General features: G+C 52.4%; 1 protein-coding gene across 1 annotated transcript; it reads left to right on the forward strand.

The window, feature by feature from the left end:
- Nucleotides 1-305: 305 nt before the first annotated feature.
- Nucleotides 306-7,378, forward strand: FBXO47 (F-box protein 47). Its single transcript, XM_048926730.1, has 10 exons — nucleotides 306-486; nucleotides 877-1,047; nucleotides 2,967-3,043; nucleotides 3,256-3,333; nucleotides 3,544-3,652; nucleotides 4,416-4,592; nucleotides 5,033-5,179; nucleotides 5,568-5,710; nucleotides 6,098-6,257; nucleotides 6,606-7,378. Exons 1-10 carry the CDS (start codon nucleotides 306-308, stop codon nucleotides 6,722-6,724), a joined length of 1,362 nt encoding a protein of 453 aa, XP_048782687.1. The 3' UTR covers nucleotides 6,725-7,378.
- The last annotated feature ends 4,447 nt before the right edge of the window (nucleotides 7,379-11,825 follow it).

Raw genomic sequence — 11,825 nt, forward strand, 5'->3', positions numbered from 1 at the left:
GCATGTGTGGAATTAGCACTCTAAAGCAATCAAGAATACTTCTGGTAACATCAATAACATCACTACCTCTGTTTTATTACTATTTATCCTGTTGAATAATCTGTGTGATCAGGTAAGGGAATGTTGTTGATGACTGCACCCTGTCTATTTTCCAACATTTATGCGGTGCACCCAACCAGGATTTTCACACTCCGCTGCTGTGCCAACAGCCATTTCCTCTTCTTTCCTTTGGAGAGAATTTCCCCATCTGAAAATACGACTCTCCTGTTTTCTCTCTAGGATAAATGTATGAGAGCAGCAGAACGATGGCCTCCATTGCAAGGACCAGCTGCACCTCCGCCCCAAACCAGAAGCACAGAGGCAGTAACCAACGCTGCAGGCGGAGCTGCTGCACTGTGGACACAGATTCCCAATCTCTGTCTACACTGGGATACTTTAAAACACTGCCATTAGAGATCTTCCAAATGCTGCTGAGCTATCTCTCAGGTGAGGCTCTGACAAAAGAGGTTTTTGTTTGCAATATCTGAGCATCACCACTTCAAAAGCCATTACTATTTAAAATGTTTTCCCTTTCAGTGAGTTGAGGACATTTCATGTCACTCGTTGTCTGAATTTTCTGCTTTCAGGTCTGCGAGGAACCACGTTTCTAAAAGTCAAACGTAATTGCAGACTGTTGGAAACACTTTTTGCCTATTGTGTGACAAGTATTCCTTAGATCAATACACTGCTAATTAATCCCAGTCTGTTGGGAAATGGGTTAAGCGGAAATTAATTAATTAATTACAAACTTCGTTTCTTGACCTGCTTTTGGAGTTATTGGCTGCTGATCAGCACTTTTCTTGCAGCAAAGGCTTACGCCTGGTTTTGCTCTTTCAGTGAAGGACATCAGTGTGCTGAGCATGGTGTCAAAAGCCATCAGCAACCGCCTCGTTAATTACATCTCAACCCCATCAGGAAACCAAAGGCTGTTACTGCAAGACTTCCATGACATCAAGCTGCCTGGCAAGAGGGATGGATCCTGCATAATAGAGCACTACAAATCTCTAGGTGATCCTAGAGCCAGTGGTAACGATTAGAGGGGACCCAAACTTGGTTGAAAGGGTTCTGCTCTGCCCGTTGGTCAGCAGGGCACTGAGGGCACAGCCCAAAACATTTCATAGCTCCCTGTGGAAGTGAAGTTCCTCACTGTGCCAAAAGGCCCACATTGATACCATCAACTGGGGGGGGTTTGCTTGAAATGATGCCAGAACCTCCCGGTGCTGGATAAATGCTGTGCATTCGGCCTCCTCCACCGTGTTTATCTTTATTTTTTCATATTAAATGGAAAACAGAGGGGCTGGCTCTGTTCTCAATAGCAGGTTTTTCCAAATTTAGTTTATTTGGACACAGCAACTGGAAACTGCAGCAGAAAGCTGCAGGGCTCCCAGGCTCACAGGAGGAATGTGGCTGTTCAGACCGCCTGCCTGTGTCAGTTTGGAGTAGATTGCATTCCTCAGCCTGGGAAAATGCTGCTGCTGTGCTTAAATGCAGCCTGGTTCTAAAGCCACTGCCACCAGAGGGGCTGACAGCCTGCAGGAGATGCAGTGCAGAGCACATCCCACCTCCTGGAAGAGAAGTGTCCTCCCCACAAAAGCGTGGTCACAGCTGTCACTGCTGAGCTTTTCTCTTTGGCAGCCTTGTCACAGAGTTCAAAGGCCAAAATGGGCACCAAGAGCTCCTCCTCAGCCCCAGTTATGGGCAGTGCCTGCATTGTGGCTGTCATGGCATGCAGTGTGTGAACCAAAGCTGGGTGGAAAGGCTCATTAGTTCTTTATTTAGCCTTCTTTTAGCACAGCCTCGTAGAAACCAAGATCCAAATGACATGGAGTTGCTGGTAGTGGGGAGCACTGTGCAGCCTTGTGTTAGAATTTGCTTTCTCACTTTTTCTGCTGGTTGTTTAAAGCATTTATTCCAACTCACTCAGCCCACCACTGAGAGATGGAACACTTTCCATGTATGTAAAGCAGCCAAAAACTTCTTCACCCATCCACCGTAAGCATTAATCCATCAGACAGATTAGATTGGAACTTCATTTGACCCGTATTAACGGAGCTGATTAAAAAAAGTTGTTGCTCATTTGACAGAGAAATCAAATGACATGATGGCTAGATGTAGCATTACAGCTGTAAGTTTGGAGGCGCACACAGGGCAAAAGAATGCAGCTCAGATCAAAGACATCTCATTGTAGGCAAGCCACGTAGACTGTAAGGTATCTTAAAATAATTTCAGTGCTTGACTCGTTTCTAAAATGAGGCTGATACCCTGAAGTCGTTCTGTTGTTGCTGTTAATTAAAATTGGCTCAGGCATCGTAGCAACCACACATGAAATGGCAACTAGCTTGAATAGGGGTGTGAGCCCCACATCAGAGCAGGCCTAGCAACAAAAATACATCTCCTGTATCCACAGGTGATCAGCAGGAGGCTCAAGAGAACGTTTTGGTTAAGGGGTCAGGTACAAAATCAGTGTTTGCTTTACAGCAATTTGGCTCAGAGGGAAAAACCATCCCTGTCCAGAGGGCTGCAGTCTGCCTGTGCTGCACGAGTCCCTTCAATTTTGGGGTCTGACAGCAGGACCTCAATGCTTCCAAGGAAAGAGCCCACGAAGTGCAAAAAGCACTGTCTGACATTGGAGAAGTTTGTGGGAGATGGCAGCCCAGCACAAAGCACGAGCTTCTCTGCAAATTTCTTCATTTCTTCATTAACTGTGCCTGCCTTATTCTGACTTAAAGGTCTTTTCTAACCAAATTCTGACCTTATTCTGACTTAAAGGTCTTTCCCAACCTCAATAACTCTACCACTCTATGTATTACTCCAATAGCAGCTCCTGAAGAGCAAGCTGTCAAAAAATGCTTCTGAACATCCAGCTCAGGCAATGCAGTAACGATGTGCCAGTGAGGAACTCACAGCTGTGTTTATTTCCTTTGCAGGGCTGTTGCTTAAGAGATGCACCCTTCTGTTGCCTACCAAAGACAGGCTGAAGTACGTGCACAAGGTTCTCTCTGAAGTAAGCCCACCTGCTCTGAACCCTCGAGTTCCTTTACAGTGATTTGTGGTGGAATGGCCTCTTACTGTCCCTGTGCTGGAGGCCATTCCCACAGCACCATGAGTTTGAGTCCTGCACCCCCCTGATCCGTACACAAGGAACCGTGAGCATTTTCAGCCGCAGGAACCCACCTATGTTAATTACTGTTAATTATTGCTGTTCTGTGCTTACAGGTTTCCTGCTTTAAACTCAGTGGCTGCCCGAGTCCCCTGCACTGTGTAGGATTGCAATGCTATGGGGTATTTTTGCAGGTATGGCATCTTCCTGGAGAGAAGGCGAGTATCACCCGAAAGAATTTGTTCTACCAATTCATCTGTGTTTTTGCAATGTGTTGAGAAGCTTAAGAGTGCTTTAAGCTGGGTCGGAGGGGACAGCTTGCATTTATCTCGCATGAGAAGTTACATTTCTACCTAAACCTGCAGCTCAATCCATCCGTTCCCCCCCTTTTTTGTGGTCTCCAGATCCTAATAGCAGGCTGGGATGAGTTGGAGTGTCACCGGGTCTTCAACTTCCTCTGTGAGCTCAGCAATTTGCCCCGTAAAGTGCAGGCAGTCGTCAGCTGCAAACCAGGTAAGCAGCAGAGCAGCTCCTCCCAAATCAAAGCGCGCCATGGAGAAGCCCCAAAATGGATCCTGATGGCTGCGATTCATCAGGACTGAGAGCAGTTCAACTCCACCGAGCCTCGAGGCGCTGATCCTGATCCTGACTCAGTTTGTTAGCAGCCCTGCTGTCACACACAGCAGGAATCCTAAAGCAAAAGCTTTGCCTTCATACGGATTCTTTTTTTTCCCCACCAAAACCGAAGGTCAGGCGAGATTTCGTGAGAGCCACCCCTTTTTAAAGCTGATTTTCCCATTGCATTCTCAAAGCAGTGCGGTGTTACACACACACACAACTCCAAACATGGGCTTGGTGTCTCCTGCAGAGCACTGCCAGGGAAACTGATGAGAAAGCAGCCAGGGGAGAAGCGATGCAGCACCAATTAGATCTGCTATTTCTGAAGTCCACTTTGCAGGAGCTCTGCTGTTGGCCAGCACTGCCCTGGCTGCTGTTCCTGTGGAACACTTTACACACGATTCCTCCTGTTTCCACTTACTGATTCCATCAGAGGGAAAAGATCAGAGGAATCAACCAGCAGAGCTGAACACACGCTTGCAGAGGGCTACCAGAGGGGGCACTGAATTACTGCAAGTTACCCAGAGGAGCCAAACTCAGCAAGAAACGGCTGAGAATCAGCGCCCCCTCCTTCAGAAATCCCTTCTCCCTCTGCCTGGCAGATGATCCCTGTGCTGTGGGAGGGACAGAGGGTTGATGCCTGTGTTTGTTCCCCCAGGAAGCGCCAGGAAGCTGGAGCTGAGGATCAGGCTGTTCTGCAGGAGCGTCCTGCTGACCCACTGGGCTCATCGTGGGGATTCTGCCTTCTGGTTGACTCGCATTTTAAAGCCGTGGCCAATGGTCAACCAAGCTCGCCTGCTGTACATCATCTTTGGGCCAGTGTCCCCCCTTGATGGCAAGTAGTTTTGGGGGGGGTCACTGTTCAAAATGTCTCCCTTGAGAGCGAGGTTTCCTGCAGGGTGTAGCGATTCCCACCCCGGCTTTATGCCAATCCAATGTAATCGTATCACCTGGAGAAAAGTCTGCAGCTGCACGTGACAAACGTAGATGTTGAGTTACAGTTAAAGCGAGGGAGCTGCAGCCTGAGCAGAGCAGAGTCAGGCTGAACAAACCTCAAAGAAGCTCCTTGCTTCCCTCAAGAAAAACGCTTTTTCCCTGCTATTAAACCAGACTTTCTTTAAGTCAACCCATCCACTGCTGCTGCAACCCCTGCAAAGCGATGGAAGAAAAATCTCCCTGTCACCAATTACATTACCTGAACTCCCTTCCTCTGACTCTGCTCTAAGGCCCAGTTCCATTGGTTCAAAAATTTGCTTTGTGATTAATGTTGCTCAGGACACGTGGTTTGGCAGAAGATGATAGAAGGACCAACAGATGAGACCAGTCTGAAAGGTTTAGCAGATGCCATTAAGCTCCTGTACGATGCAGAAGCAAGAGAGTGGACAGCGGACGATGTTATCAGCCTTGTGGATGAGCTGTCAGGTGTGTTTGTAGCTTCCTCATTAATCCACAGCATTGCATGCTCACAGCTTCCAGCATTAATTGCATTCCAGACACTCAGTGCCGACTGCAATATTCCTTGCAGTAGCTGAGGGGTGACTGGAAAAGCCATTAGGTTTGGAAGCTGAGGAAGAGAGAAACCCAGCTTATAAACCCAGGCTGTCTTTCCCCATTGTGAAGCAGTTTAAGAATCTGTGAAGACCTTTAAAATCCAAGTCCTGTCTGACTGCAGTTCTGAGGGCAGCCCCCCCCCCGATTCTCCTTAACCACCAAAGCCAGCAGTTTATAAATTCACCCCTTCCTCAGCAGCCCATAAAGGCTCTCCTCTTTGTTTGGGGCTCACTAAGGCTGTCCCAATTTCATTACAAAGTGGTTCCCCGCGAGTGGCTGCTGGAGAACAACGCTCGGCTCCTCATCCTGAGTGGAAACAACATTTGCTTCACTTTCATGGCCAGCAAAGCAGTGAATGGAAGAGCTGTGGAGTTGGCCAGACTCGTGGTCTTCCTGGCCTTGGTGAGTGCTGCTGAGCAGCTCCTCCTGTCTCTCTGCTCCCAGATTTGCTTTCTTAGACTTGAAATCTGCTTCCCCATCTACTCCTATGATCTGTGAGTAGTCCAGCAGGAGACTTGGTGCTCTGTCACTGCCTGGTCCCTGTGCAACACATCCAGCAACACAACCTCTGTGAGGCAGCAAGCCTGCAAGCCTGCTCCTGAGGAGAGGGACCTCAGGCAAAAGGCAGAGGAGATTCCCCTGCAGTGATGCCCCACAGTTAGCTCTGGTTGCAACCAATGCAGCCATTCGTTAGAGTCCGTTGTTAGAGCTAAGATTTCATCTTGCCTTTTTAGTGTCAGACCTGTCACAAAAAAACCCCACGTTTCTGATACCTTGTGTGCACATCAGGTGTGTGAGAAGGACCTGTACTGCATGGACTGGGCGGTAAAAATGATGCAGAAGGTCTGCAAAGTCTTCAGCACCCCGGGAGAGAGAAACATCTTCCTGCAGAGCGTGGAGAACGCCTTTGCTCACATGGTCATGGACATGCTGCAGGCAGTGCTGGCCGGTAAGCCTGCAGGCTGAGCTCCTGCAGCTCTGTGTGCCACAGCAGGCTGTGCACGTCTCCTCAGCCCCAGCAGGAGCTCAGCTGTGGCTCTGGCAGCGAGCAGCACGGCTCGCTTAGGGCAGGTTTTCATCCCAACACACAACTGTTCCTGTGTTCACCACCTTTGGGTGAGCCAGCAAAGGAATTTCGGAGGGCGTCTCGCATGTCATTTCACAGCTGTCCTACCATCAGGTGCAGCACAGCTGATGCCTCATAAATCTGGGTGGAAATTGCTGATTTGGCCTCTGCGATAAATGCAGAGCGAGATTTCAGAGAGTCACTGAATTGGTTTTTCCTTCATATTGACAGGGAATCGTGACCAAGAGGACGTCAGCTTTCTGAACCTGTTCCACCTCGTGAACGCACAAGCGAACTTCCACAAGGAAATACTCTACCTGGCCATGAGAAGCAGCAGCAGCACCATTTGATGCTGTGCAGCAGCACCACTGGGCGCCATGCAGCTCGCAGCCTCCCGCTCTGCTCCTCTGCAGCTCAGCCCCTCGCACTCAGCAGCACTGAGGAAGCGGGTCAGGGCCCTTTGCGTTGGGAACACAAACCACATTCCTTTCCCACTGAGGATGTTTGCACACGCCATAAAAAGCGGCGCCGTTTTCACATGTGATGCACGCGCACGGAGCAAAGCGCGTTATCTCAGGTCAGAACCAAAACCGTTTTGATCTTTCTGTTGTGTTTTCTCTTGGGAATCCGGCGAGAAAAAATAAAAAGACAGAATTAGAGAAGCACAGCCACGTTTTTCCAGTCTGCCATCATCCCTCGTGGTGCAACAGAAGGGCTGCACGTGCAGTTGTGGCAGAAAGAGGTGATTCCCAAAAGAAGCCGAACTGCTTTGACGATGTGAGGCCTTTTCCTTGTTCTCTTCCCCAAAACTGAGGGTGCCTTCAGGTTCTTCCCCTGCCTGCGTGGTCACAGAGCTGTTAAGGTGTTTGTAACCATAACGGAGCTAACAGCGCGTTGAACGCACCTAGGCTGAGATCCCTGTTTCATTTCAGCATGTAAACGTTTGCTACTTACAAAAACCTTTGCTTTTCTGCTCTGTTCCTTCAAACCAAAGGTGTGTAACACCAAATAAAGAGCACTTGGCTGTGAGCTGCTTACAACGCAGTTATTTGTGTGATTTCAGACCCCTCTGCTCCACCCCGATCGCTTCTCACACGTTCCTATGCTCCTTTAGCACAGGGCTTCTGCTGCAGGCTGAGCTTCGCAAAGCCGACCTTCAGCCGATGGTGCAGCCCAGCGATCCTCAGCAGAGCTCCTCATCTGACCAGAGCCCTGCGGTGGTTTTCTGGGAGGTTAAAGATTCCCAAGGCGTTTTTCCATCGTGCGGCTCCGGACAGGAGCAGATCTGCGCTGCGTGCCGGTAGATGGCAGAGGTGAAAGCTTTCCGTGCGAGCAGCAGCTCCTGCTGGATCCCAGCATCTTCCTCGCGTCCGTTCGAAGGCTTAACCTCAAAGCGCGCCGCATCCCGCCGCGGTGCTGCGGCTGATGGCTGTACGCGAAGGTGCGGGATTCTCCGTCTGAAGCCCCTCCGGCTGCACAAAGCGCGATCCACGGCCGCCCTTTGGCTCGCCGTTGACAAAGCTGAAATGTCCGAGCTGCCAGCGCCAGCCCTGCCTCGCTGCAGACCCTCCAGGAACGCACAAATGCGGATGATTTACAGCATCACAACCAGCAGCTTCTTTCCCTTTCTCTCACAACAGCTCAGCGTTTGGGGCTGCTTTGGGATTTCTGCACTGCTCAGAGCTGCGCCGGCGCTTCCAGCAGATGGAGCCTTTCTTGCCCAAAGGCCCAAAGCCCGCAGGTTTTAATTGAGGGGGTCGATGGGAGCCTGCTAGGATGAGACGCACAACCCTACGGTGCCACTGCCGCCCTTTTGCAGACCGGGACTGAGCCCAGAGCTGCAGGCCCGGCTCTGAGCTCCCAAAGGGCAGCAGCACACAGCTATCCGTGTCTGTTTGTCTGTCTGCTGCTCCCAGCCCTTCCCCCCCACTGCCCCTCACCCTGCAGAGCAGTGCCACGTCCCACTGAGCTGCTGTGGGGCAGAGCTGGCGGCTGAGAGCTCAGGGGAAGAGAAAAGGATTGTTCCTGGTTTCACACTCAGCTGAGTTTCCATTCCATTCCTCCTTACTCACTCTCTCTTAATCACTGCAGATGTTGACATCAGATCCAGACTCACCAAGTGGAGGTTATTGAGAACATGACTTATGTGTGAAGAAATTCCTCCCGGAATATTTCACATTTTCGACTATATTTGGTGTGGAGCGAGAGGAATGCTCTGCCTGGGGCCTCAGACCCGGCACTGATTTCGAGTTTCTCTCCAGGATTTTACAGCAGGAACCCCTCAGCATCCCGCTGGCTGCATCACAGCATCCCCGATCCCCACATTCCCTCCCCTTTCCTCAGGTTCCCCCCAGCACCCAGCCCCCCCCCCCCCCCCCTCAGCATCCCCTCCCTGGGTCCTTTGTCCCCCCATCCACATAAGGGGCAGCAGGTGACTGATGGGGCACAGCAGCTCTCCTGCTCTGGCACATTTCGGAGGTGTTGTGCTTACAGTGATGAAGCATCCTGCGAGAGGCCGGGCAGCCAAACCCTCAGCTATAGAGGGCCAGGCTGTGAACTCTGCATAGGGCACTGCGTGGGACTGGCAGCATTAAGGCAGGGATTACTGCAGAGCTTCATAAAAGAACAGGAAAATTCTTTCCTCCGCCCCAAAGATCTCCCCAGACCTCTCCACGCTGCGGGGAAACAAGGCACAGAAACGTTCTTCCATCCCACAATCATTTCCATTGGATTAAAAACGTCCCTTGTCTGCACGGATTGCTCCGGGATCCCCTGGGGAGGCTCCCATCGCTCCCATCCCCCCGTAGGAAAGCAGCATCGCTCCGGGGACGCGGATTTGGTGCGGCCAAAGCAGCACCGACGCCATCAGATCTCTCCTCCTCCTCCTGGCCGTTTTATTTCATTGCATTGAGCATTTTTCACACGCACACGCTGAAATAATAAGAATTCGGAGTGCTTTCTAAACTGAAACCCGAAGGGCCGATCCCGACGCGCTCATCCCATGCACGGGGGGGGAGTTGGGGAGGGGGGGGGGGTTGGGTGAGGAGGACCCCACGGCGCTCCTTCATCCCCTCGGCCCCTCGCTCCGTCCTTCGGCTCCGGGCGGGAGCAAAGCTGTTCCAGAAGGATCTGCGGGAGAGAAGGGAGATGCTGGTGAGCAGCGGTGGGGGCGGGGGGGGGTTCGCAGCTTCTTACGAGGGAGGCAGAGGCACCAGGATTCCCCTTTACCGCCTTTTAAATGATGCAGCCGCCGTCCCTCCTCTGCCCCCCTCCCCTCCCAAGGAACCGAAGCAGAGCACCGGGAGGAGCTACACCCGGGGGAGGGGGGTCGGGGGCTTCCGCGGCGCGATCCGCTCGGAACAACGGCCGTCTGTGCGTGCGTTCCTTCCATCCCCGCGCAGAAAACATCAATAAATACAACCCCCCCCCCCCCCCTCCCAGCTCGGTCCTGCCCAGTAATCAGCGCTCGGCTCACCTGCGCCGGGCTCTGCTCGGAGCCTCATCCCCCGCAGCGTCCCCTACAGCATGTAGATGATGTAGGACAGGATGACCAGGCCGATGATGGCGAAAAACATCAGGATGAAAATATCCAGCATGGCGAGGATCGAGCGGCCGCCGGGGCTCAGCCGTGTCCCCAGCGCCGTCCCCGACGTCCCCTCCGCGCGTCCCGCAGCCCTACAACCCTACAGCCCTACAACCCTACAGCCCTACAGCCCCGCAGCTCGGGTTGGCGATGCTGACCCCCGCAGCTCGGAGAGGCGACGCCGATCGCCGCAGCCGACTGGGAGATAAAAGGGTGGGCGCACGCGTGCAGCCCGGCTGCGGCCCCGCACGGCGCTCCCGGAGGCTCCGGTTGAGCTCCGTCAGCCCGAGATGCTCCCGTGGCTCCGGGGAACCCCATGTCCGCCTGGAAAGGGCTTCACCCCACACGGGGAGCTGCTCCCAGCAGAGCCCCGCAGCCAAGCGGGATCCTTTGCAGCGCCCTTTGCCTTTGGGTTCTCGCTCCGTTTCAGTCCGTCCCAAAGCAATCCGTGAGCGGCAGCGGCGGCCACGCAGCCGGGTTTGTTTTTTTTTCTCTGTGGGTGCGGATGACATCCAGCACAGCTCAGCCCGGGATTTTTGGGGCAGCAAACCCCAAAAAGCAGCAGGAGCCGCTCCTGGAGCTGCGCAGCACCACTCAGAATCGCAGGAAAGGATTTCCTAAGGAAGAGTTCCTAAAAAATAAGGGTTTCTTGAGTTTTTAACTGCAAGCGTTCTTCTGGTTTGCATCACCAAAGGGAGCAGAGATGGAAAGGGAGCAGCAAACGGAGCTGAGAGAGGAACGGGGCCAGCAGAGGCACCTCTGAGCCTCATGCCCTGCTCAGGGCTGGATGCAGATGCTGAACCCCCCTGGGCTGCACCCAGGGACAAGGATCTGCAGGGTCCCCACGTCCCCAGGTCCCTGTGTGTCCCCGGGGCACGAGGGAACAGCGCAACGACAGCAGCACCGCGGGCAGGTAGGAACGGTGCTTTTATTGTGGAGGAAACCGAGGATCGATCGGCCTGTTCTATTCGAGGGTTGGCTTAAAAAGGCCAAAGGCTGGATTTCAGTGGGTGCTCAGCCCCACGGGAAGGAAAACATGAGGACAAACCCCAACCAAGTGATGGATCCGAAGGAAAAACCTTCTAAGCACTGAGAGCTGACCGGGCAGCCGAGAAGGGCGAAGTTTATTTTACATTGGACGAGAAGTGATTCAGCTTTTCCATTTTTTTTTCTTTCTTTCTTTCCTTTTTTTTTTTTTTTTAATGTTTTTTATTCACTTATTTATTTTAAATACAGGTTTAGGTGCTTTTCAGCTATGAAAAAAGGCAAAAAAGTGCATAAGTCGAGAGAAAAGGCAGAAATGAAGCAGTAAGAGGTTTGTTTCCCACGGTGGGGGAGAAAGGGGCGCGGAGACTCAGGACAACGGTTCCAAGGTAGCATTAAAAAAAGGTCTGTATACCAAAACGTGATCACCTGTGTGATTTGGTCCATTAAAAAACGGTTTATTCACATTGACGCTCCCCCCCCCTGTTATTTCCCAGACGAGGATGATGAAGGACAGGGGGACGGGGAGGGATGTGGACTCTCTGCCCCCTTCCCTCCTCCTGCGCTGCCTGTGTAGCACCGAGCGGACCTCCAGCCCATGCAGCCCACCCTGATGGGATGGAGGCAGGGGGGGGTGGGATGCTCCCAGCGGGGTCCTCCCCCGTCCCATGGGATTGTCCCCAGGCAGAGCTGAGGGCTGTCTGAACTCACTTTGGTCCTTTGGGACATGAGCACCTGGCTGCAGGCTTCCAGTTATACCTTCAGCTCTGGGACCTTCCCAGCCTGAACGGGAAGGGGTCAGAGATGTGCTTTGAAATCTTGGTCCATGAAGCGATCCAACATCAGCGGCCACCACCGCTGGGGACCAAGGGGTGAGAGGTGGG

The sequence above is a fragment of the Lagopus muta genome, chromosome 25, assembly GCF_023343835.1.
Source record: "Lagopus muta isolate bLagMut1 chromosome 25, bLagMut1 primary, whole genome shotgun sequence".
Lineage (NCBI taxonomy): Eukaryota > Metazoa > Chordata > Aves > Galliformes > Phasianidae > Lagopus > Lagopus muta.